This window comes from Amblyomma americanum, chromosome 7, assembly GCF_052857255.1.
Source record: "Amblyomma americanum isolate KBUSLIRL-KWMA chromosome 7, ASM5285725v1, whole genome shotgun sequence".
Taxonomy (NCBI): Eukaryota; Metazoa; Arthropoda; class Arachnida; order Ixodida; family Ixodidae; genus Amblyomma; species Amblyomma americanum.
This window is the reverse complement of record NC_135503.1, coordinates 151,115,171-151,142,814: the sequence shown is the minus strand read 5'-3', so window position 1 is coordinate 151,142,814 and position 27,644 is coordinate 151,115,171. Positions and strand designations below refer to the sequence as shown.

The window sequence follows — 27,644 nt, the reverse complement described above, 5'->3', positions numbered from 1 at the left end:
TCGGAAATGGTGGAATGGGGGTTTCTGAAATTGCTCGACAACTCTGAAATGCAATTTGCTGTTTAAAGTCAATATTTATTATTTAGATAATTAAACTTGATTTAATTATTAATTATTTGCGAAACAAAAAATTGTCTGTGGTGCGAAAGTTGGCTGTCACCTATATGCTACTGGTTTCACTCGCCTGCCTATAATATTTATTTATTTATTTATTTATTTATTTGGACCTCAAGGGTCTTTGACGGGACATTACATGAGGAGTGGGCGCAAGAACAGCGGTTAACAATGAATGTTACATGGGAATCATGACGATGACATGGCTTCCTCGATTGTAGTCTTGAAATGGGCTGATCAGGGATTAGTGCTAAGTCGGAGGAAAGGTCATTCCAGTCGCGAGCTGTGTGAACAAAAAATGATATCTGAAATGTAGTAGTGCGGGCACGATGCGGGATGACGCTGTTTGGATGGCCTGTGCGGGGTGTTCGACGTACTGGTAGAATGAGCTTGCTGTCACGGGGTGAACAATGAAAAAAACCTGTGATAAAGGTAAAGAGGTGAAATTCGGCGACGGGAAGCGAGAGAAGGAAGTTTTAGTTGAAACCTCAAGGCGGATATGCTCGAGTATCGCGAGTAGTTAGAGAGAATAAAGCGAATGGCCCGATTCTGAACAGATTCAAGGGCTGAGGTAAGGCTAGATTGATGGGGGTCAAGTATTGCGCAAGCGTATTCAAGTTTAGGACGCACAAATGTTTTATAAGCTAGTAATTTTAAGAAAGAAGGTGTCGTTCGCAGGTTACGACGGAGATATGGAGATACAGCGACGGAGTGATATATATATATATATATATATATATATATATATATATATATATATATATATATATATATATATATATATATATATATATATTGTCACCAATTTCTCCAATGAACATCGACATCTATTCCGTGGCACTGTCATCTCTTACGTCGACCATCTGCACGAAGTCGCCGAATGTTTTGCTTCAGAGGAAGCTACGCCTAGCACTGAACCGGATGACGCCGTACACGCTGTCGACATCAATTCTAGCCTTTCCTCCGTTGAAAAGAGGCAACTCCAAGATCTATTGCTGGAGTTTCGTGTGTGCTTCACGTCTTCATCTAAAGTGCAGCAAACGTCGGTCATTAAACACCGGATTATCACGCATGAAGGGACTCGACCCATCCATCAGCAGCCCTATCGTGTGTCTCCTCGGGAGAGAGACGCTATCCAACAGCAAGTCAAGGAGATGCTCGCCGATGGCGTCATTCAACCTTCAAGCAGCCCATGGTCGTCGCCTGTAGTCCTCGTTAAAAAGAAAGACGGAACACTTCGTTTCTGCGTTGACTATCGGAAACTTAACAGTATGACAAAGAAGGACGTCTATCCGCTGCCACGGATTGACGATTCTCTCGACCGACTTCGCCGAGCCAAGTACTTCTCCTCCATTGACCTCAGGAGTGGTTATTGGCAAATTGAAGTTGATGAGAGGGACCGTGAAAAAACTGCCTTCGTAACACCAGATGGGCTCTATGAATTCCGCGTCCTCCCATTCGGGCTCTGCTGTGCTCCTGCCACCTTCCAGCGGATGATGGACACTGTGCTCACAGGTCTTAAGTGGCAGACATGCCTTGTTTATCTCGACGACGTGATAATTTTTTCACCGACGTTCACAGAACACCTGCGCCGCCTGAGAACTGTTCTCGAAGCTGTCCGGTCTGCCAACCTTTCTCTCAAGCCTCAAAAGTGCCACTTCGGGTTCACCGAATTGAAGTTTCTTGGGCACATCGTGAGTGCTGATGGCATCCGAGCTGACCCTGAGAAACTTGCTGCCGTTGCTGCCTTTCCCGTCCCCGCCCACAAAAAAGCAGTCCGACGGTTTTTGGGGCTGTGCTGCTATTATCGTCGCTTCATCAAACACTTTGCACAGATGGCCAGCCCTCTGACTCTCCTAACTCGAGATGACGCATCATTTTCCTGGGGCGCCGAGCAGCAGATGGCTTTCGACGAGTTACGACGCCGGCTCCAGTCACCCCCGATCCTGGCACATTTCGACGATGATGCCGACACAGAGTTACACACGGATGCGAGCAACGTCGGCCTTGGTGCCGTTCTAGTTCAGCACCAAGACGGGGTCGAGAAAGTAATTGCCTACGCCAGCCGTGCACTCTCCCGTGCAGAGTGTAACTATTCCACCACTGAAAAAGAATGTTTGGCGGTAGTATGGGCCGCTGCCAAGTTCCGCCCGTACCTTTATGGCCGACCGTTTCGTGTCATCACTGACCATCACTCCTTGTGTTGGCTGAAAAACTTAAAGGATCCTTGTGGCCGCTTAGCACGTTGGGCATTGCGCCTGCAGGAGTTCGATTTCGATGTTATTTATAAGTCTGGCCGGAAGCACACCGATGCTGATAGCCTGTCCCGCGCGCCCGTCGGCCCTCCTTCGTCAGATGCCACCGACGACGATAGCTTCCTCGGAGCAGTCACTACGTCCGATCTCGCCTCCAAACAGCGTGCCGACGACGAGCTGCGACTGATTATTGACCATCTTGAAGGTGGGCACCCTACAATACCCCGGTATCTTGCTCGGGGGTTGTCGTCGTATTGCCTCCGCAATGGGGTGCTTTATAAGAAGAATTCTACATCGAGTGCGAAAACATACCTGCTAGTCATACCGGCTGATCTAAGGCACGAAATCCTCCTGGCCTGCCACGACGAACCAACTTCAGGGCATCTTGGCTTTACAGGCACCCTAAACCGAGTCCGGCAGAACTATTACTGGCCATCTCTTTCTCCGAGCGTTAGACGTTACGTACAGACTTGTCGACAATGCCAGCGGCGAAAAAAACCCACGCTCAAGCCATCCGGTATGTTACAATCTATTGAACCACCCCTCACACCCTTCGAGCAAGTGGGCATGGACCTTTTAGGCCCATTTCCTTTATCCTCGAACAGACACAAGTGGATCGTAGTCGCCACAGACTACTTAACACGCTACGCCGAAACGAAGGCCCTTGCCCGAGGTACTGCCGGCGAAGTTGCTCGATTCTTTATGAACGACATTGTGCTCAGACACGGTGCACCGTCGACCATCATTACTGACCGAGGAAAGGCGTTTACAGCTCGGCTACTGCGGGACACCTTAACTCTCAGCCATACCAAGCATCGCACAACAACAGCGTATCACCCTCAGACAAATGGATTAACGGAACGGCTAAACAAAACTTTGGCGGACATGATCTCAATGTACATCGACGTCGAACATAAAATGTGGGACGAGATCCTGCCGTATGTCACCTTCGCCTACAATACGGCGCCGCAGGAAACCACGAAGTTTACGCCGTTCCGTCTCGTATATGGCAGAGAGGCCCGCACGATGTTGGACGCGATGCTCCCGTGCGGGGAAGAAGCGGTCGAACCCGATGCCGCCCATTTCGCAGAACAGGCCGAGCAAGCCCGTCAGCTGACCCGCCTGCACATCAAGGAGCAGCATGCCACCGACGCTCGCCACTATAACCTCCGGCACAGGGAAGTTCACTACGAACCAGGGGACCAAGTGTGGGTGTGGACCCCCGTGCGCCACAAAGGCTTGAGCGAGAAACTACTCCACCGCTATTTCGGACCCTATAAAGTCCTGCGCCGCTTAAACAACGTTAATTACGAAGTCATTCCAGATGGAACTGTGACCGTCAGTGTCCGACGCCAGCGGCCTGAAATTGTGCATGTGGTGCGCTTAAAGCCATACTTTTCGCGCTACTGAGCGCTTCCTGCAAGTGAAACCTTGCGTTATTGTACAGTTCACCTCATTTTTTTTCTTCCTCTCACCTTGTCATCGGGACGATGTTTTCTTTCACGGGGGGGAATAATGCCACGTGCCAAGCGCCGCGCGACAGCCTTGTTTGGTGCCGACGACGACGAAGCGGTTGTTGTGGGCACGAGCGGCGCGCTGGTGCTTGTCTCTGTGACTCTGTGATCGGAACGGCAAGCCGACCTTATTCTCTGGTCCTCGGTAACGTGTACCTTCCCTGTGACTTCAGTCGTGACAATATATATATATATATATATATATATATATATATATATATATATATATATATATATATATATATATATATATATATATATATATATATATATATATATATATATATATATATATATATATATATATATATATATATATATATAGCGGAACGCTTCTCGTTCCCGCAACCATGCCAGAAGGTCCGCGCGAAGCTAAGTTTAACGGAATCGTCCCACCGATTGCATCTGCTGAGGCCCAGCCAATCGTCGACGTCCTGATCGTCGGTGCCACTAAATGGGGAAGGGTCACGCTGGCGCTGCACCCCGGAACAGAGGACGAGAAGCGTTCCGCTATATATATATATATATATATATATATATATATATATATATATATATATATATATATATATATATATATATATATATAGCGGAACGCTTCTCGTTCCCGCAACCATGCCAGAAGGTCCGCGCGAAGCATCGCGGACATCCCTACCACCGTCCTCTGTTCCGGGGTGCAGCGCCAGCGTGACCCTTCCCCATTTAGTGGCACCGACGACCAGGACGTCGACGATTGGCTGGGCCTCAGCAGATGCAATCGGTGGGACGATTCCGTTAAACTTAGCAACGTCCTCTTCTACCTAACGGACGTTGCCAACCTCTGGTATCGCAACCATGAGGCCGATCTTCCCACCTGGTCCTCCTTTAAAGCGAGCTTCGCCGACGTTTTTGGCTGCCCCGCCGTCCGGAAACTACGCGCCGAGCAACGCCTTCGAGCTCGAGCTCAGCTCCCTGCCGAGACATTCACTAGTTACATCGAAGATATCGTTGACTTGTGCAAGCGTGTCAACCCGTCCATGACCGAAGCTGATAAAGTCAACCACGTCCTTAAAGGGATCGCCGATGACGCTGTTCAGATGCTCCTGGCGAGGAACCGCAGCTCCGTCGCTACCGTCATCCAGCTGTGCCAAAGTTACGACGAACTCCGAAAGCAACGTGCAAATACGCGGCAGTCCGGCGCGCCTGCAGAGGGTCTCGCTGGCTTGGCCCTTGGTGGCTCGTCTTCTGAGCAGTCCCTCTTCATGCAGCAAGTCAAAGACTTCGTCCGCGAAGAAGTCGCTCGCCAGCTTTCTCTGCTGCATCACATTCCCGACCCCGTCTGCCCTCCGCCCGACTTGGAGCCACCCCTCGCGCCCACTATCCGCCGTGCTATTCAAGAGCAGGTTGCTGCAGTTCTGCCACCCTGCACCTTCACCTCCCCCTGTGGCGGCCCCGCTCACCTATGCTGAAGCAGTCGCCAGTCCACGGCGCTTGCCCACCTCTGCCGCCTACCGTAGCAGCCCGGCCTTTTATGCCCTACCGCCGTCCGTGCCACCGCCGCCAGCCCCGTATCGTCGACCCCGCCGACACCCTACGAACTCTTGGCGTGCCGGCGACAATCGACCAATATGCTACTCTTGCGGTCTCCCGGGCCACGTCGCACGTATTTGCCGTCAGCGATCTCCTCGTTCTGGGATGCCGTGCGCACGTTCCGCTACGATTCCGAGCCGCCCTTGCATTATAATCTCTCTTCTGGCTCATCTACGCTTCGCTCCCAGTGCCCTACTCGCCACTCGCTTTCACCTCGACGTTACATCTCTCCGATGCTCCGCCGCCCGGACCCCCTCCCAGAGGGAAACTGAATGCCGCAGTTCCGGAGGCAAGAACGGCGTGTTTTGCGAACTCGATAAGTCCTCCGTTTCCTCCTGCTAACGTCATTGAGGTGTCTTTTGAAGGCGTCCACGTTCTCGCGCTCGTCGACACGGGTGCTGCCGTGTCAGTAATTAGTGATGCCCTTCGCCGCAAACTTCGTAAGGTGACAACGCCGCTGTCTGACTTTTCACTGCGTACGGCCACATCTCAGCGCATCCACCCCATCGCAGCCTGCACGGTCCGCGTTTCTATTAACGACGTCGCCTATACAATTGAGTTTGTTGTGCTCGGCGCCTGCTCTCACGATGTCATCCTCGGCTGCGACTTACTCTCGACCCACCGCGCAGTGATTGATTGTGCCCGTGCTGAACTTGAGCTCTCTCCCGTGTGTAATGTGTCATTGTGTGACGTGTCTGTGCGCTCCGCTAAGCTTCTAGTAGCCGCCGACACCGACATACCCCCATCTGTTCTGCCCTCGTTCCGCTCCGCCCTGACTCTTCCCTCAGCAGCCCTGTTCTTTTCACACCCTCCGCAGCCGCCACCCGCCATCAGCGCCTTCTGATTCCATTCGCCGTTCTCACGATTTCCGACGGCCACTGCGCCATCTATGTCACCAACCCATTTTCTTGCCCGTTGTCTGTTCTTCACGGCGAATGCCTCGACTTTATTGAAGAACTGGATCCTGCTCTTGCGTCCGAGTTCTCCGATAACCGTGCCTGTTCCCCAGTTACTGCCTTAGGCCGTTGTGCGACTGCGCCCAATCCGCTTCCCTCCGACGTCTTTCATCGTGTCATCGCTCCCGACCTTCCGTCCGCTTACCGTGACCTGATCTTGAACTTCTCTACCGCTTTCGGAACTCTTTCGACCATTCCCAGCCCTCCTTGGGGCGCACGTTGGCCGTCTCTCACGCAATTGACACTGGTACGCACGCCCCCTTGCGCCAGCGACCGTGCCGCGTCTCGCCGAGTGAGCGCCGCATCATCCGTGACAATGTTGACGACATGCTCCAGCGGCATTATACAGCCCTCTCACAGCTCTTGGGCTTCTCCTGTTGTCTTAGTGATGAAAAAAGATGGGTCAATCAGGTTCTGTGTGGACTACCGCAGTCTCAACAAAATCACTCGCAAGGATGTTTATCCTCTACCCCGAATCGGCGACGCACTGGATTGCTTGCAAGGAGCGGAATATTTTTCATCTCTCGACTTACGCTCCGGCTACTGGCAAGTGCCGATGGCTGTCGCTGATCGGCCGAAAACCGCTTTCGTCACCCCAGATGGCTTGTATGAATTCATTGTGATGCCATTCGGCCGCTGCAATGCTCCAGCTATACATTCGAGAGAATGATGGATAATATTCTCAGCGGCCTCAAATGGGAAACTTGTCTATGTTACCTGGATGACATTGTCGTTTTTTCCAGATTTTCCTTTTCATCTGCAGCGCCTCCAGTGCGTACTCACGTGCCTTACTGACGCCGGGCTACAGCTGAACTTGAAGAAATGTTACTTCGATTCTGCGCAGCTGACAATTTTAGGCCATGTCATCTCCAAGGACGGCGTTCTTCCTGACCCTGCCAAACTTCGCGCCGTCGCTGACTTCCCCAAACCGACCACCTTAAAAGAACTTCGCAGTTTTATAGGCTTGTGCTCCTATTTTCACCGCTTCATCCGCAATTTCGCCTGTGTCATCGCCCCTTTAACGCAGCTTCTTGCTGGCAGCCCGAACCTCTCGTCTTGGTCACCAGCCTGCGATACAGTGTTCAGCACTTTACGTCTCCTGCTGGTCTCTCCCCCCATCCTTCGCCATTTTGATCCCGCCTGTCCGACAGAAATTCACACTGACGCGAGTGGTGTGGGCTTGGGCGCAGTTCTTGCCCAGCGAAAGCCTGGGTATCCGGAATATGTTGTCGCTTACGCCAGCCGCGCCCTCACCAAGGCGGAATCGAACTATTCTGTCACCGAAAAAGAATGTCTTGCCATCATTTGGGCGATTGCCAAGTTCCGACCTTACATTTACGGCCGCCCTTCTATGTCGTCACAGACCATCATGCCCTCTGCTGGCAATCCTCCCTCAAAGATCCTTCTGGCCGACTCGCCCGCTGGGCTTTGTCTCCAAGAGTTTGATATTCACGTCATTTATCGCTCTGGCCGGAAGCACTCGGACGCCGACGCCCCTTCTCGTTCACCGCTCCCATGCGATTCAGCCTCTGCCATCGTCTGTGCTTACGATTTCACGCCGTTCGACGTCCATGATATGCTCTCCGAACAACTGAAGGATCCTTGGATCACCTCGCTGCTCACCTTCCTGAACAATTCCTCGCCGCATTCTTCGTCCCGGACCCTTCGCCGCCAAGCCCACCACTTCACCGTTCGTGATGGCCTTTTATACCGTCGTAACTACCTCTCTGACGGGCGGAAGTGACTGTTGGTGATCCCTCGGCACCTCCGTGCTGCCATCTCCGCCTCTTTCCACGCCACTCCACAATGCGGCCACGTTGGTGTACTGAAAACACATGCTCGCCTTCGTCTGTAATATTACTGGCGAGGTATGTACAGCTACATAGGTCAGTACATTCGGTCGTGCACCGCCTGCCAACGTGGCAAGAAACCTCCTCACCCCACCGCCGCTCCTTTGCAGCCGTTACCTTGACCCGGCCGACCCTTTCACCGCGTCGGCATTGATCTTTATGGCCCGCTTCCAACTACATCAGCTAACAATCGCTGGGTCATCGTGGCCGTTGAACACCTCACACGTTACGTCGAAACGTCGGCTCTCAAATCTGCTACCGCAAACAATGTCGCTCGCTTCATTCTACACAGTTTTGTTCGTCGTCACGGTGCCCCGAAAGAACTGCTAAGTGACCGCGGCCGTGTTTTTCTCTCGGACTCCTTCGAGGCCCAGTGAAAGCAATGCCAAACCGTTCATCGCTGCATCAGCGCCTATCACCCTCATGGTAAGTCGGTCCCATGTACCGACTGGCAGGAGTTCAAGCAGCGCAGGGAAGAGGTAGACGAGGTGCAGCTGTGATTCTCGAGTTACGCCTGTGTGTGTGTCCGTCGTGCCGCCCTCCGACCAACGCCTACCGAACTGCGGTTCGAATAAACACCTTTACACTATATATATACTTCGTCTCAGTGTATTGTAGTCGTTATGGAGAGCGCGAAAGAGACGCAACAACGACTGAGCGAAGTGAGGAAGAGACAACGCGCTCAAGAGACGCCAGGGGCCGTATTCTGTACCGCTCTCTAAATCGCCCTCAAGTTTGAAAGCGTGCCGTCCTTTTGACGGCACCGCAGGACGCCGGCTGCGGGATCAACCAATTAGCAGCAAGGTTGCGGTGGCTAGTAGCAGGGCTTCGCCCCGAAAGCATTCATTTGCTCGACAAGGAACCGTAGGCTAAAGTTTTGGTGTAAAAATGCAGTGAATAATATAAGTATTGTTATATTTTGCTAGGAAACTGTATTTGAACCTCAACAACACCAAGCAAAACAAGAAGTGTTCTCATTTTTGCAATTAAATTTGCGGTTCAGTCACTTTTGTTGCCGCAAAGGTGTGCTGTCAGCGGGAAAGCGTGAACATGTAAGTCTAAAAATAAACAGGAACGCAATGATGAAAACAAATAATGTTTTATTTTGCTAATAAAGTGTGTTGAAAACTCAACAACACGAAGGAAAATTAGAAGCGTTCTCAGCTTTGCAATTAAATTTGCTGTAGGGTGCCTTCTCTTGCAAGGAGGGCGCGCTGGCAGTGGTATAGCGTGAACACGGCGGCCTGCAAGAAAACAGCTGATTCTATGGCTAGCTCCAGTTTTTTTTTTTGCTTGTCGTCTAAAATCAAGGTGCTTTGCGGATGTCTTAATTGCGGGGAAAAATCTGTTTGAAGGCAGTGAATGCTATGGGCTTGCGGACATCAACTTTAGTCTTTGTTCTCGGTCGGCGCCTACAATCGATGACCGAGTGACGACTGGTTCTGTTTATTTTTCTTTACAAAATACCAGACGACCATGAGTCATCACATAGAAGCAACAGCCGACTGACATGGGCAGCCAGCTGCTGATAGCTAGCGATCTCTGAGCGGGAAATGAGAGCCGACACGACCTGCCACTGTGGCAACGATCGCTCTTCTGCCTCGTAATCAAGTGATGCCGCCCACATCTGGCTAAGCACTTTATGTTCCGTTGGTGGTGATGTTGCGGCGTTCGGTTGATGTTCAGTTGTTGCGGCAGTTTTTTTTGCCTGTGCAAGATGCAGAAATTGCGATGTTTATGCTCAATTTAGTTTGTTTAGGCAGAAAGGAAGCGCTTGATTTCATAACTTTGCTATTGTCACCGAGGAGGGAACGAGCTTGTTTCATTAACATCATTCGCTGATCTTCTAATACATCCGGGGTCAACCAGGAAAGAAGTAGTTTGCTTGTATGGTTTGTGTAGATGCTAATTTGTTCACATTCGCTGGTACACAGCGCTTGAATTCTCCCCAATGAAATTGTAGAGGCAATGTTCAAGTTTGCATATGATTCAGATCAGTAAGGTAGGTTGTGTAATATGGAGTGATGTTGGTATCGCTGGGTTTGGGGAGGGCAGTGTTTGAAGGGCTTTAAATATTTTACATAGGCTCTAAAGCCTGGACTCCATGTACGCGAAAACTCACGCGAACGCGAAGGCGACGGCGGCAAGCGACGAGCGACGCCGTCGCGCGAAGCAAAATGCATGTGTCGCTTGCCGTGTCGCTCGGATCTGCACCAACAGAAAATTTCGCTCGTCGCCCGGAAGTCCCCCATGCGACTGGCCAACCAGAGCCCCCCAAAGCCGTTTCCGGTTTGTCTACCGTTTCGCACGGTGTTGCAAATGGGTCGCAAGCCCCAAGGGCAGCGTTGGCCTGGCGGCCTGGGGCACAGCTGGAAACATCCGAAGGTCCTGGCAAAGGATGAGTCGACTGCCAACAGAACAACTTGTTTATTCTGGCACCGCAAAAGAGCAGCCGGTCAGGGCGACCACGTTACTCGAAGGAAGAAATCGAAGTCTCTCTTTGGCGTCCGGGGCAGCTGCTTTTATACCCTCGGAGTCGAGGGCAAGAAGGAACGGCTCGGGATGAGTCGCACGAGACGGCGACGCACGGACATGTTGAGACGTGAAGTGACGCGTCCGCCGGGCCGGCGCCGGTCAGCCCTCCTCGCCTCCCAGTTGGGGAGCTCTCCCCGGCTGCCGCGCTTTGACAAGCGTGGGCACCAACATGCACACACACACACGCACACACGACGACACGTGGCATTGAAACCTGCCTGGACACGCTTGGCGGGAGGCGTTGCGGCAGCACTGAACGGGCCCAAAATGACCGCCACTTTGAACGAAGCCCCGGCGTCCGTTGCATCCGCGCCGGCTATACCGCGCGTCGTAGGCGAAACGTAACAACGGGTACATCTCACGAAACCCGCCCGTCGTCTTGGTCATCGCCACCGTCGATAAAATATTTGGTTTTGTAGCTGAGAGGCAGACCCGCATGATTTAAATAATTAAAACAATCTACTTGTTGGGTGCGGAGGGCTAACAGCATTTGGAGCGGGCTACGCGAGCGGGCGTACTGCAGGGAGAGATGCGTGTCGAGCCGCGGGTGCCGGCGCTCGATCCACCGTGCCGCTGCGCTCCAACTGTGCAGAAACACTTGCGGCGCGCATTCTCACTCGTAAATTGTAGTTTGCTCACTTACATAAGCCGGAGTGCACAGGCACCGAACGAAAGCACACCTCCCCCGTGAACCCGTGATGTGACTTCGTCTCCGAAAGCACGCCTTTGGCTATCTCCACTGCAGCTACACCGCTGCCGTAGAGGAAATATTCCTTTGGTCCTGACTATGAGGCACACTCACAAAATTTTAAGGGAGAGAACAGGTTACGGGCGTGTTTCTAAGCTTGAGTGCGCAAAGCACGGAGTCCGCTGCGCACGTCGCGGGTTCGCGTCGCCTGCCGCCTTCGATTGCATTGAGGTTGCCCACAAGCGACGGAGCGAACGACAGCCGCCGCCGCCGCCTTCGCGTTCGCGTGAGTTTTCGCGTACATGGAGTCCAGGTGTAACAACATGCACTTCCTTACAGCTCGGCAGAACAAAGGATGCTTTTTTTTTTAAATTATGGTCCATCTTATCTGAGGCACCCGATATACAGGCTCATCCAGTAGGAAAGGGAACGACCAGTTTAAAATGACTAGGAGATTAAATAACTAGAGGAAAAGTAACTTAAAAACAGTTACACTTGTATATTGTAACGCGCTTTGCGTTGACGACGAAGCGGAGGAGCTAAGACGCGTAGAGGAAAAAGAAGGTGGTCGGCCTGGTTGGGTTGAGCTCTCCGCCCCCGTCACTAAACCTCTTAAATAGACGCCCCACACTTACTCAGTGCCTGCTGACTACGTAACAATATTAGATAATAGCATAAGGAGCTTGTCGGGCCATTTGGCATTGTCACCATTTTGTGTCATCATGGACAAGACTTCATAGTCTTGTTAACACAAGACAATGAAACCAAGCTAGGTGCCACTTATGGGGCCATAAGAAAGTGCTCAAAATTTCCCATAGTGGAGCTGCCCTCGTATTCTTAGAGCTGTAGAGCATTCCCAGTCACGGTGTTGCATGTTATTATTGTAAAACAACCTCTACTCACACACCATCTCCTTGATAGTGTGTCTGTGATATTTACACATCTTTGTCTATCAGTGAAGATGTTCTAGTCATTAAGCAGTCGTTGTAGCCACTGCACTTTACTATATTTCTTATGCATTGTTGTACAACGGTCTCCTTGCAGTAGGTACAGCTTTTAGCACTGAGTGAAACACCTAGCCACATACCATCAAACTAGAAGCTTAGTTAAAAGCGTGGCTTTTTGGGCTTGTTGGTACATGATCTTAGCAAGAGAATATAGCGCAGAGCAGGACTCTTCTTCTTGTGTCCTGTCCTACTCTGTGCTATATTCTCTTGCTATAAAAGCTTAGCTTTGTTATTTACACATCTTATATGTGCAAAAATGTTTTCAGTCCTGAAAAAGCATTATGTACACTGTGCCATGCAGTATTTATCGTACAGGTAGCCTCTATATGAAAACAGGCACTTTAAACTGAAAATGTTTTCTTAATTGCACTTACAAATGCCATATGGCAATTCTACATCAAGGTAAAGTATGCTTGTATGTGCAGTACCTCTTCTGCAATACAAACACTCGTGCGAAATGCTGTGCCTAAAAAAATAAACGCGCTTGCTGAATGTACGATGCAAAAAAAAAAACTTTGGTGGTGCTTTTTGATTCCGACAAGAATCAGAAATATTTCGTGCCTTACTCCAGCACTACACTTTTGGTTCATGCATGTTCGTCACACGGGTAATGACCTCAGGCACTCCACCAAGCTGGAGTGATAGCATGGAAGGGGCAGGTGGGCTGACATAAGCATTGGCAAAAGAGATTGCACAGTGATGCTTTTCACATAATGGGCGAGCTGTTTAAACACCTTTTCCACCTTCGGGAAGAGACTGTGGAACACGCTGCTGAGTGACTGGGAGGTATACTGGCAAACACACTGTCAATTAAGTGGTAAGCCCGTTATACCTAGTGACACGGGCTGAGGCATTTTATTTTTCTATCTTTTCTCCTGCCCCACCATAATTTTTGTTAATTAAGTGGGATCTACTATAGTTTCCTAGCCTTGGGGGCAGTCTGGAGCTCGCTGAGGAGTATTCCAGCTTTTTCACCAGTTTCTTCAAAGTGAGTGATATGTTTTGGCATTCCTCTCTTTTAAAGGTATTGTGCATCTGTGTTTCAAATTTGAGGCAAATCGGTCCAGTAGTCTTTAAATAAGAAGCTTTTCTGATTTTACCAGTTGTAAACAAAGCACTGAGCCATGTGCTAGTCACTAATTGGTAGCTCAGTTGCCCTATACTGTTCTCATAAAGTTTATATTAGTTGCATAGAGATCTCTCTTTGTTTCCGATCATTTTAATGCCTTATTTAAGTTTGTGCACCAGTGTTTTGAAAAGTTATGGTAATTTTAACTCCGTAGCCACGCCCACTTTGTTCTAGCCCTAATCAGTCGTTTTAGTATTATTTAATCTCCCTACCCCCAAAACCACGTCAGCTAGAATTGGAAAGTATATATTTTTAATTCCTGGAAGTTAGAGGAATCTATTAATAGTAATTGCAACAGTGTAGACGCATTTGTTAAAAATTTATTAGCCAAAATTCCGTGCACGTGTTGTTTTGACTGATTGATTTAGGGCAAAAACTTTTTTAAATCAACTTTTCCTCGGAGAAAATACGTTATGTAATATATTACTTTAACGTAAAAATTCTGTGCAAGTCAGTCTTACCATTTTCAGGACTGTAGATTTATTAGTTGTTGAGTTATCACCATTCTTCCTTCTCAAGGCAGAAGAAGATATTTGTTATTGTACTGCCTAACGAAATTGCGGTAGATTTAGCGCAATTGGCGTAACTTCCTCCAAAATCCTCTAGGCGGTGTTCTTGTTATGGTGTTCTTCTTATGGTCGCTGCATGGGCAGCGACCATAATCGCCTGCGTCTGGACTTCACCCACACACATCGTCGGAAAAACAGACCCCAACGGTCGAAAGCTCTCTACGTTCCGGTAAGGCAGATGGAGGTCGTCGCCAAGGAATTCGAAGAGAGCCAGAGGCGGCTAGGAGCCGCTACATACGGCGAGTACATGGAAGCCTTGCGTGGGATAATGCGCTCACACATGGTCCACAAGGGACATAGTCAAGCCTACAAGAAGCCATGGTGGGACAGGCAGGTGGAAGAGGCATGGCAAGTGCGCCGGGACGCGAACCGCGCCCATCGCAGGGCGGTGAAAGATAAGGACCAGGACGCAGCAGCAGTGGCGTGGGACATGTACCTGCAACGCAAACATGAAATGCAATCACTGGTGCAGGCGAAGTTGGCTGCCGAAAATCTCAAGCAAATGCAAACCCTGCGGGCAGAGGGCAAGTCGGCGGCTCAGAAATTCTGGCGGTATGTCAGTTCCCTGGACAGGGAAAGGGTGGGGCCAACAGAAATGGTCGATAGTGCCACTGGACAGCCCATCACCGACCTGCAACAGCACGTCACGGACTACTTGTCAGGCCTCTATGGGTCACCAGCCTACATGCCTGAGGACAAGCTTGAAGGGTCATCGCCCTCAGCTCCATCCCATGACCAACCAGACATCGCATGGGAGGTCACACTGCCAGGCATGAACCGGGCACTGGGCCGCATCAGCGCTTGCACAGCCACGGGACCCGATGGAATACCAGCTCGCCTACTAAAACTACTCGGTCCAAACTCGAGAGAACAGCTGGACGAGTTGTTTGCCACCATTATTAACGGCGGAGCCATACCCGAGGACTGGCGCAATGGCAGGGTGGTGCTCCTGCTGAAGCCCGGCGGTAATGCAGCCCACATCGGTGACTACCGGGCACTCACGGTCACCAACATGGTGTACCGAGTTTTCATGCAAGTCTTGAAAGCCTGGATCAGCGGATGGGCAGAATCAGCGCACGTCCTAACGGAGCTGCAGAATAGGTTTCGTCCGGGCAGACGGCTAGAAGACAACCTCTTCGTACTCACCAGCTGTACAGACATTGCCAGGAAGGAAGGCATGAGACTCATCTGCTGCTTTCTGGACGTCGAAAAGGCTTATGATAACGTCCCGCACGAAACTCTCTTCCATCGCCTTGGTACTCTGGGAATGGCACTACCACTTCTCGAGACGATAAAGAGGTTGTACAGGGAAAACGTAGTCACAGCCGTTTATGGCAATGTGCATTCGGAACGGGTCTACGTACTCAGGGGGCTTCGGCAGGGATGCCCATTGTCTCCCCTCCTCTACCTCCTGTATGTGTCCGGACTGGAAAAGGCACTCCTGCAGGAAAACATGGGATTCGGCCTTAAGTACAGCACCACAGGAATTGACAACTCCAGCCGACTGCCGGGTCTTGCTTTTGCTGATGATTTGGTAATTATGGGAGAAAACACAGAGGATGTGCAAAAAATGCTAGACATTTGTGCCGCGGAGCTGCGAAGCCTTGGCCTCAAGTTCAATCAGCGAAAATGCAGGGTTGTTCAGCTGGCAGGCGAGGCGACTGATCAGCTGTCGCTGATGTTGAATGAAGAGACCCTGACAGTCGACAGATCGTATAAATACCTGGGCATAAATTTGTGTGCTGAGACTGACATGTTCAGACTGCACGAGGCCAAGGTCCGTCAATCTGCACTTCGAGCGCAATGCATCCTCCGACGTTGGTGCCTGTGGGGGTGCCACCAGTACACCATGGTCCGCGACCTCTGGAAGCTCGCGCACGTGCCAGGACTCACATTCGCCAACGCGGTGGTCTGCCTCCCATCAGCCACCAGAAATTAGCTAGAGCGCAGACAAATAGAGGTCGGCCGCACTGCAGTCGGATGTCATGGACGGGTGGCCAATGCAGCCATTCAAGGCGACCTGGGATGGTCTAGTTTTGAGGCAAGGGAGGCATGCAGCAAGCTGGAGTACCGCGGTCGACTGCAGTTCATGAGCCGCAACCGATGGGCAAGGCGGGCCTTTGAATACCTCGCTGCGACATGCCTACACACTACATGGATGAAGCGCCTCCACAAGATAGAAGGCAAGTATGGAATTTTCCAGACACCCATAAGTGCCGAATCGGCAACGGCATGGAAGCAGGAGGCAAGGAGACGGGCCCAAGAAAAAGAGAATCGCCAATGGCTGCAGGCGCTCGCGGAAAAACCGTCACTGGCTGTGTACCGCGAGTGCAAAAACAGCATCGGACCCGAAAAGATTTTTAACAACGGCCTGGGTAGCGCATTGCTGTTTGAGGCCCGTGCCGGAGCGCTGCGAACACTCGTGTACCGCCGTCGCTTCGATGCAACACCAGAAGCACAGGCAGCAATATGCCGAGCGTGTGGCGACGCGGAGGAGACCATGGAGCACCTGGTGATGTCGTGCCAGAGACTCCATCCGATGCCGACAGAGGGCACTACATTCCCGCAGGCGCTCGGGTTTCGCGGTCCTGCAGCGGACGACGAAGGAGACAGCTCCAAGGTCAAGAGCGAGGGGGTGCTGCGAACCAAGCGTCGACTAACTCTTTGGTGGAGCACTGTGTCTAAAAGCGCAAAACCGCAGAGTCGGAAGTGAACGAGGTCGATGAGCGAACCCCCCCACCTCCTGACTTTAGCCTTTGCGTGTTTTTTCTTTTTTTTCCTCTTTTTTCTTTTTTGTGCGTTTTATCTTTCTTTCTCTCCTTGTGCGCTTCCATCTTCTGGTTTTTTTGTTTTTTTGGTCCGGGTGCCCAACCTAGTGGTGCCCACCCGTTACAAAGGGCAAGGCCTCAAGTATCTATCTATCTATCTATCTATCTATCTATCTATCTATCTATCTATCTATCTATCTATCTATCTATCTATCTATCTATCTATCTATCTATCTATCTATCTATCTATCTATCTATCTATCTATCTATCTATCTATCTATCTATCTATCTATCTATCTATCTATCTATCTATCTATCTATCTATCTATCTATCTATCTATCTATCTATCTATCTATCTATCTATCTATCTATCTATCTATCTATCTATCTATCTATCTATCTATCTATCTATCTATCTATCTATCTATCTATCTATCTATCTATCTATCTATCTATCTATCTATCTATCTATCTATCTATCTATCTATCTATCTATCTATCTATCTATCTATCTATCTATCTATCTATCTATCTATCTATCTATCTATCTATCTATCTATCTATCTATCTATCTATCTATCTATCTATCTATCTATCTATCTATCTATCTATCTATCTATCTATCTATCTATCTATCTATCTATCTATCTATCTATCTATCTATCTATCTATCTATCTATCTATCTATCTATCTATCTATCTATCTATCTATCTATCTATCTATCTATCTATCTATCTATCTATCTATCTATCTATCTATCTATCTATCTATCTATCTATCTATCTATCTATCTATCTATCTATCTATCTATCTATCTATCTATCTATCTATCTATCTATCTATCTATCTATCTATCTATCTATCTATCTATCTATCTATCTATCTATCTATCTATCTATCTGTCTGTCTGTCTGTCTGTCTGTCTGTCTGTCTGTCTGTCTGTCTGTCTGTCTGTCTGTCTGTCTGTCTGTCTGTCTGTCTGTCCGTCCGTCCGTCCGTCCGTCCGTCCGTCCGTCCGTCCGTCCGTCCGTCCGTCCGTCGTCTATCTATCTATCTATCTATCTATCTATCTATCTATCTATCTATCTATCTATCTATCTATCTATCTATCTATCTATCTATCTATCTATCTATCTATCTATCTATCTATCTATCTATCTATCTATCTATCTATCTATCTATCTATCTATCTATCTATCTATCTATCTATCTATCTATGTACCTACCTATCTATCTATCTACGTACCTACCTACCTACCTACCTTCCTACCTACCTACCTACCTACCTATCTATCTATCTACGTACCTACCTACCTACCTACCTTCCTACCTACCTACCTACCTACCTACCTACCTACCTACCTACCTACCTACCTGCCTGCCTACCTACCTACCTACCTACCTACCTATCAATCTATCAATCAATCTATCAATCTATCAATCTATCAATCTATCTATCAATCTATCAATCAATCTATCAATCTATCAATCAATCAATCAATCAATCAATCAATCTATCTATCTATCTATCTATCTATCTATCTATCTATCTATCTATCTATCTATCTATCTATCTATCTGTCTGTCTGTCTGTCTGTCTGTCTGTCTGTCTGTCTGTCTGTCTGTCTGTCTGTCCGTCCGTCCGTCCGTCCGTCCGTCCGTCCGTCCATATGCGAAATGCGCAGCGCCATCTTGTTCACAAGTTGAGAGTTAGGTCTGCTGTCTTGGTAACGGCAAGGAAGCAGCATAACCGCCATTACTCTATGGGAGGCGGAGACTATGCGCAAGGCCCGCGCGGATTCACAAGCCGCAGATCGACCCACATCGTATAGCGAAAATGCCGACGCACTGCTGTGTCCCCTGGTGTAAACAGCGAGGACCCAAGGATCCAGGCGATAACAAGGTGCGTGGTATATTAACTTTCACACCCGTGTTAATCCGTGCCCGAGGGGTAGGGAAGCATCGGACGTACCCGGTACCCCTTATTAATAGTCGTCTCGGTGAAAAAAGATAAATAACCTCGAGTTGACTACAAACGACAATACCGGTTAGAGAAGTACCGTGTTGTACCTTAACCGATGTTAGTGAAAGTTGTGAAAGGCTTCCTTTCCTTCTCGCGTCAACCCCGCTGTGTGCCCGTGTTATCTGCATGTACAGCAGCACGACTTTTTTTTTTACCCAACAGTCGTGACAGCAGCCGTGTTTTTAGAGCAAATTCAGATGCTGTGAATGTGCAAAGGCTATAAATATTAGGGACATGGCGCTCGCTCTTGTAAGCCTATGGTCACAAGGGCGTGCATTAATGCCGAGCTTGGCTCAGGTACAGGCTAACATTCGCGCCGCGATTGAGATGCCGGATAGTGCGGATAAAGCGGTGGACGCACATTCTCGCGCCGGTGGCACACGGAGACTTACGATCGTGATCAATTATCGCTCTTACGCGGTCCAACTAACCGAACCACACTGAGTTTGCCGAGCTCTAGCGCACAACACGATCGCCTACGATTGCGGCCGATCGCAATTTGTTTAATAACCCGCATCGCGATCGAAAGTGCCCGCTGGACAAATATGCATATTGACCACAACAGCCTGGTGACAAACACTTGCACCGTTGCGGTTCAGCTATGTTTATTATCAGGCGGAGTCTTTTTAAATGTCGCGCGCTGGTCAAAATATTCATGTATAGCAAATATAGGTTGCTGATGAATGATTTGTTGATACAGGTTTTAACTACATGTAAGACTATTGAAACTTGCAGGTTTCTTATCATCGCTTCCCAAGAGATGCCACATTATACAAAAAGTGGATCATCGCCATCAAGCGTGACGAAGGGATATACTTCAAGGTGACAAAATGCAGAAGAGTGTGTTCAAGGCATTTCCTGCCATCAGACTTTATTCCTGGTGTATCATGCGGCAACAACTTACTGCGACAAACAGACTGCCTCAGTGTGTTCAGCTTTGGCAACAAGCAACAGCTTCGCAAATCATCCAAGAAGCGAACATTGAGCGCCTGTCCACAAGCACATCAGATTTCAGATCAAGCTGTTGCTCAAGCACTTACTGTAGAAGACAGTGCAGCAGAATTGTTTGTTGACCAGTCCACTGATCGATTGTCTGCAGCAGCTCTAGAGTCCGAAGCACCTGAAACAGAGAGAGACACCGCCAGCTGTTCACCTGCTTCTGGTACAACCCCTTTTTTAGGCAGTGGCGAGCCTACCAGTGAAGCGGAACGTCTCGAAGGTGTCGTTGCAGCACAGACAAATGAAATAGACAGAAATAAATATGAATGTGAAGTCCTCCAGGAGCAGCTGCTCCAGACGAAGAAAGAGGTGCACTTTTCACTCAAATAAAATCACTGCCTCACTGCACGTCTAGAAGAAAAAGAAATTAGAACAAGCTTTGGCATTGACCGTTTTAAACACTCAAATGAGGACTTCCTTGCTTACACAGGAATACCATCATACCAGCATTTCCTGGCATTGATGGCTTACATCAACCCCGGAAACAATGGGAGTAATGTTTTGAGGAATGCCGGCATCAAAGCCAGCGGAGGCCGACGGCGGAAGCTGACGGCAGAAAATGAACTGTTCCTCGTACTTGTAAGGCTTCGTCTCGGCCTCTTCGAGCATGACCTGGCACACAGATTTGGGATCACTCAGTCAACAGTGTCCCGTATATGTGTGTCATGTATTAACTTCATGTACATAAGACTCTGCAAACTACCACTCTCGGTATTAAGAGCTGTAATAGACGCAGCAATGCCTCCGGCATTCAGCACGTATTCAACAACAAGGGTTATTTTGGATGCAACAGAGATAAAGTGTGAGGTGCCCTCCTCACTTTCTCTCCAGTCGAGCTCCTACTCTACTTACAAGACTTCAAATACCTTTAAAGGCCTCATTGATGTTTCACCAAACGGCTTAGTGAACTTTGAGTCAGAGCTGTACACAGGTTCTATCTCAGACAGGGAAGCCGTACTGAAAAGTGGATTTCTGAACCTCAAGTTTGACAAAAATGATTCTGTCATGGCAGACAAGGGGTTCTTGATTGATGACCTTTTGGCAAGCAAAAATGTTAAGCTGAACATTCCACCATTTCTGCACAGGAATGCCCTCTCTGAACAACAAATCAGGGAAACTAAGGAGATTGCTTCATTGAGGATCCATGTAGAAAGGAGAATAAGAAAGGTCAAATCATTTCATATATTTGATCGGCCGATCCCACTCACACTGGCTCCCATAATCAATCAAATCTGCACTGTGGCTGCTATTCTCACAGACTTTCAAAGCCCTTTGAGCAAACCTTCACAACCAAGCAGGCAACAGCTGGCACCTCCAACAGAACTAATGAATGAATAACTTAAAAGATGACCTCTATTCACTGCCTCAAACCATGCAGCAAGATAACACAGGAGCAGAAACTTCCCTCACTCCCACAATCAGAGGGCACAAGGACTAGAGTATTACGACTCAGATTCTATGCAATCCTCTACGAAAAACAAGTGTAATAAACGGAAACTAGAGTGATGCACTAAACTGTGATGTACTGATGGGTCACACTCATGAAAGCGACCACTTGGCACCTAGATGAATGACCAAAATTTTGCTCCTTAAGAAGGGCTGGTGCCATCATGGCGGTAGGAATTTCGGTTCATTTTGTTTGGGAAGTGGCCACAAAATGCAGGTTTGCAGACTATGCAGGCGTGCCCGTTTTGATACGTTTGCATTGTACCATAAATGTTACTGTAATATATATATATATATATATATATATATATATATATATATATATATATATATATATATATATATATATATATATATATATATGTGTGTGTGTGTGTACCTGTTACACTGTATGCCTTGTAAGGGAGCGCAAACCTCGTCAAGCCTTGTTTGGCCTTTTGTCTATGTTTTCCCCAGTATCCATAATACTGAAATAAATTTAATTGATAGATTTTGATTAAATTTCAAGTAATAAATAAGTGAGCACCTTTCCCATTTCTTTCCTGCCCCCTTCAGCACAATATGCTTCACAAACTAGCCCAAAAATCAACCGTTTTATTCTATATCACAAAGCCTGCTTTCAACTAGAGCTGGTTTTTGAAGGTGTAATTTGCTTCTGATCTAGTTAAACTCAAAAATAGCTTTCATGTGTCTTTATTTTATTTATTCGGGAAATGCAAAAATATAGAATGGGTGATGAAAAGAAAAGGTAAGGTATGGCCAGGAATACAAAGGAAGCCATTGTCTAGCACAGAAGCCTTATATATAAAAAATCACTAGCTGTAATAAGTGTAGATCCCTACAATGAAGAAAAACGAGTGTTCAAACTACAGATGAATGCAATCTAAGAATTATACCACAGCAGTGTTGTGAGCAGCAAAGTAAGGCAAAGCAGTACTGAAAAAGAACTCATCCAACTGTGCCTTTACATTGTCCCACCCCCCTTGATCAAAATAAATGCGCTCCACAGCCATCCACTTTTCAGAAAAGACTACAATCTGCACATTTGCATTCTGTGACAGCCATCCGTCCTAAAACTTGGTAAAAATACTCATCATCTCTCTTGAGCTGAGCTGTACCATCAACAAATGCAAGACAAGTTTTTGCTGGTTACAGTGTTAGCTTCACTGTCCTTGAAAGAGTAGGGGCATTTTATCTCCACAGCACCATAGATGCCTTCTTCCGGGTCAAAAACCAACCTATCCGGGCTTGCACCTAGCCATGGAAAGCCAGGGTGCACAGCAAGGCCACAATATTGCAAGGTCACGTTGTGTCCTGCAGCTCTTATTGTATCAGCATATCGCTCTGCTGCAAGAGCCTCATTTTTTTCCCATGCTGTACAGCCCGTACCCGGGACAGATCCTTTGGGTCCAAGAGATTCCTTAAACCTTTCTCTGTCCATTCTTTCCGCCTCATGACCTTGCCAAAGGTAGATTCTGAGAGGCGGTGTCGTCGTGCCGAGTGCCACTTGTCGCTCCGGGCCTGCTGCCTAATGTTTGCTTCTAGCTCCTGGGCTTCTTCAGGACCAAGCTGAAGGTGCTGGGAAAGAAAAACGATATTATGCATTTCCCGCAAGTCTTCACTTTATTGCATTTCGGCAGTTCTCAATAATCCTGCTTGGTGCACATCCAGTCTTTTTCGACTTTTGCTAGTAAAAGTGCATCAGATGACGCTAATGTGAGCACGCAAAATGTTGATCGATTCAATGGCCAAACTGAAATTCTGACAATTCACTGCAAGCCAGTCATCTTTCATGCCTTTTGTCAGCCGCCGCACAGCTGTTTGTGTTGTTATATCATGCTTCAGAGTTATTTCAGATTTTTGGCCTATTCTATGAAGTGTTAACAAGACACCGCCTTACACTAGGCCATCTAGAAGGGGTGGAGCCGGAGAAATAAATCACCCGCTGTCGCAGGCATCATAATCACTGTGCAGCACTTGGCTGCGACAATGGCAACAGAAAGTTCGAACTGTTGGCTGTGCAAACATGAGGCATGCAATAGAAAGTTCGAAATATTGGCTGTGCAAACATGCGGCATGCTTCACGGCTTAGTATTCTCAAACACTTCATTCTAAGAGAAAGCATGAGCCATGAACTGATGCTCACCTTGGCTGTAAATGGAAAGTACAAGACCGCAACCAGAGAGAAGAAAAGTGCTGCTTCATTATGAAATTTAAGTTCAATTTCACCACTAACTGCTATTTTGGGAAGCTACAGTGTCATTAGCAAAGGGCTGATTGCATGGCTAAACATGGCTATCACTGTGGTTGGTAAATAAGCATATTAAAATTCCGGTCACCATGCTGGTTCTTTACCCTGTACGACTGCCCCTGGCACTCGAAAAAAGTAATATGGCAGTTAGGTAAGCTCTGACTGATGCTCATTACTTTCAGTGCACATTATGTGAATGACAAATTGCACCAATAAAAAAACAGGAAACTCAACAGAAAAAGAGCAAGAACACGCTGCTGGCTGTTAATCAGTCAATAAAGTGAGCAGGTTTAGCTGTGCACATAGGAAGCGAGAACAGTAATCGTTCCGTAAGCCAGTTCATGAGATAAAGAGCACTTTATGCCCAGCGATTAAGAGCAGCAGGTCTAAATATATAGTATAGTCAGACATGCATGCTTTGAGCACTATCATAGCAGACGGCCATCGCCAGACTAGATGGCCTTGCAGCCTGGATGGTGCTATCACAGCCAGTGAACTTTGAGAGATGACACTTCAAACCTTTTAGCAAGATCAGCAGCAACACTTCCCATGACCTGGCATGTAGATGGTGTGTAAGTGCCAGCAAGGCCTCGTCAATGAATGTCGAATATTTACCAAACATGGTGCTCAATATGTGCTCTTATTCACTCAGACCTGAATGTAAATAGACAGTATGCACTAATGGCACAGTTAGGACAGCAGAAGCATTTCAACAAGCATGATTACTGTCATACGTAAAAAGAAGTCGCTATATGCTGGACAAAACACTTTTGCTACAATAAACACATGTCATACCTGCAAAGGCACCCGATAAATGCAGTGAACGAAAGCAACAACTAATGTGCTAACCATCAGAATTTGTTGTTCATCAGCTGTGAAGGCAGCAGGAAATGTGTGCGGCACTGCACCAGTAAACAGCTCCAGTCGTGGGACAGCACAATTGGTGCCTGCACCATGGGCTATGGTGGATGATATCCAGGTCTTAAAATCGTGTGGACTGTCCGACTGCTGGTATGTCAGTGGAGAGCCTACTGGAGCAAGGCCTGCCTTTGTCTTTACCAGAGGAACCTGCACGTCCCGCAAAACAGCGGCAAAAGGAGGGTCACCTAGTGCCTCCAGCTACGCACCAAGTGACTGGATTGCGGCTACTTGGATAGCTTCATCCTGGTAGTCTAGGCTTGCACCTGAAAGGCGAGCAGTCACTGGCAACTGCGCACCGCCTTCTCGTGGGGCTCGCCATTCCTCGTCGAGAACACTTGCAGGCTTGATGCTTTTCTTTCTTGGGCGTCCCCACTGCTGAGGCAGCTCCGTGCAGGCAAGCTCTGGTGGTGGCACTGCAAATCCCTGCTCCTTCATAGGGCTAGCAGGCGTACTGCTGCAAGGACGTGACTGCATGCTCCACTCTTTCCTGCTGGGCATTCGCAGGCAGTGGTACGAGGCACGCCGGTAATAATGTGAAAAGACATCTGCACATTGTAGGGACGGCCACTTTTCTTCTGACTGCGGAAACATGTGCAATGCACGTGCACAATACCAAGTGTGAGAAGAAAATCCAAAACAGTGCTGGGGTACTCATGAAGTTCAAAACTTATCCTGTAACACTGGTATGTGCATTGATGGGAGAGTGTCCAAGAACCAAGACATCTCGATGCACATAAGATACAACTCTTGCATAAAGACCTTACGAGCAGTGTTTGTTTCATGATTAAAACTGCAATGAAAAATTGGCTCTAGCAATCAATAAACGCTGGTCTGGTAACAAATACTTGTTTCTGTATAAGTAACGTTACCACTCGAAAAACCACGAGATGAAACTTAAAATCAAATCCTGGGGCTTTGCGCACCGAAACCACCATAGCATTATAAGGCACGCTGTAGTGAAGTGCTCCGGATTAATTTAGACTACCTGGGGTTTAACGTGCCCTAGAACGCAAGTACATGTACAGTAAAAGGGCGTTTTTGCATTTCGCCTCTATCGAAACGAAGCCGCCGCGAATGAGACTCGATCCCCCAATCTCGCACTTAGCAGCAGAGCGCCTTAGCCGACTAGGCCACTGCGGTGGTTGAGAGAAAACTGCAAGAAGCGATTTGCTAAGCAATATGCACCGCTCTGGGCACGCGGCCGTTCGATTGCATCGGTACGTCTGTTTCGCAAAATGTTTCTGCGCCGATACGGCGTCCGCCCCTTCAACATATAGAAACCGGTCGCATCTTAACATAACGTTACTCGCGCTTGATGCTTCCGCCCACAAACGCTCCTTGAAACGAAGAAAAAGAAGCTCTCACTATTCGGTTGCTACGAAACTTCCATATCAAGTGAGCGAGTTACGACTTTGGGTATGCGCGTAATGGAAGAGTACAGAGCGCCGGGGCAACGCTGGCGTCGGACACCGTTCGCAGAGTATACCTACAGCAAAAAGTTGGCTTACCCCGAGTCACATGTGTTCGTGCGAAGTGATGACGGCGAACAGGAGGCCTCGATGGCAAAGCTGTACGCGTTCTTGCGTTGACGGGCAGAGGGGCTTTTTGGTCGCACAACCATTCCAATGTGCGCTACGAAATATGCGGAACGACGGTCAAGTTCGTCGTCCAACCTGACCCGCTCAGACTCGGAAAGCATAGCGGCTGATACCTGACGAGAGGTCTTGCCATCGTATAAAACTTTCGCTCAAATACAAATAGACCTCAATACGGCGAACACGCTGGCACATGGGCTGGCAGCTGAACTGGCTGAACACTCGCCGCAACAAAGATGGCGACCAGACTTTCGCTGCCCAGTGTTGGCAGATGACCAAGTAGTTTTGCATATGGTCTATTTTTACTGCTTTAAATAGATTGCTTACATAATTCCCGAGTATTTCTACTTTTTTGCGGAATTTTTGTATTTTCTGCAATTTGGGCTGATATAGTGTACAATTTAGCACGCCGGTCTGCTGCATTTTCGCATACATCTAGGGGTTTTTTTTCGCCTGAAATATGGCCAAGGATAAAAAGAAAAGAAGGACAAGGAGAAGAAAAAGGAAAAGAAAAGGCAGGCGGAATCCTAAGAGACTCCAAACAGGTCATCAAGTTATTCCTTTCTGAAGGAACAGGGAGAACAGAATACCCCAGATGTATTAAGTAAGGTATCTGAAGTTGTTTGCCCTCAGTCCGAGGGGTAAACCACAGATGCCTGGAACGATTCCTGGTCACATGAGGTTCAGGAGCAGAGAGGTAGATGAAATTGAACGAGGTCAACACAGTGAAGACGTGACTTGCGTTAACAAGGATGCTTTCCCACCTCTTAACAATGAACAGAGTGACTCTCTTGAGCAGAGGAAGAAGAAAACGAGTGTCTTACAGAAAATTACAGAGATCGATAAAGCTCTTTCCAAAGCGGCAACCAAGATTGCAGCAGAAACGCAGGGCAACAGTGAGGTCGAACTGCAGCTCGATGAAACGTTCACCCAGATGACTACAATGAAAAAGCTTCTGCTGGAGTCCACTCACGAGGTCAAAGGACTGCAAGGCAAGATGGAAGAGATAAAAAAGTCCCTAAAACTTGAAAGGAAAGACTATAGTAAGCTTAAATGGCCATGCATGGAGTGTGAAGAGCAGAGCGACACTGGTGCTCAACGTGCTCCACAGCCGAGAGAGGATTTGGTGGTGACTTCAGAGAGTTTGAACAGAGACCAACTAAGTTGATTGAAAAAAAAAAACCTGGATCCATGCGCGCTCGGACTAGCCTATGTTGACATGCGACCTTCTAGAGAGGAACTTGTCTTAACAGCAGCCTCACCACACAGCATAACAAAGCTTTAAAAAGAGTTGAAGGAGAACAAGGCCACGAGGAATCATATAGAAACTAGAATGCCACCGAGGAAAAGACCATCTATTAAGGTCGTAGGGATCTCAGAAGAGGTTCCCGACGAGTAAATAATCCAGCGGATTGCTTCCCAGAACAACTTGAACTGCTCGACTGAAGAATT

At 48.2% G+C, this 27,644-nt stretch overlaps 1 protein-coding gene across 1 annotated transcript; it reads left to right on the top strand.

The window, feature by feature from the left end:
• Positions 1 to 18,711: 18,711 nt before the first annotated feature.
• Positions 18,712 to 21,317, top strand: LOC144098175 (uncharacterized). The gene is made up of 3 exons (XM_077630694.1): positions 18,712 to 18,860; positions 19,716 to 20,142; positions 20,335 to 21,317. The coding sequence occupies exons 1-3, from the start codon at positions 18,795 to 18,797 to the stop codon at positions 21,315 to 21,317; spliced, it is 1,476 nt and encodes a 491-aa protein (XP_077486820.1). The 5' UTR covers positions 18,712 to 18,794.
• Positions 21,318 to 27,644: the final 6,327 nt, after the last annotated feature.

Excerpts from the sequence above, each read along its gene's own strand:
- LOC144098175 (XM_077630694.1), top strand. The coding sequence starts at position 18,795 with ATGCCGACGCACTGCTGTGTCCCCTGGTGTAAACAGCGAGGACCCAAG. Across the intron at positions 18,861-19,715 it reads AGGATCCAGGCGATAACAAG|GTTTCTTATCATCGCTTCCC; the intron begins GTGCGTGGTATA and ends TGAAACTTGCAG. Across the intron at positions 20,143-20,334 it reads CAGCTGTTCACCTGCTTCTG|AAGAAAAAGAAATTAGAACA; the intron begins GTACAACCCCTT and ends CTGCACGTCTAG.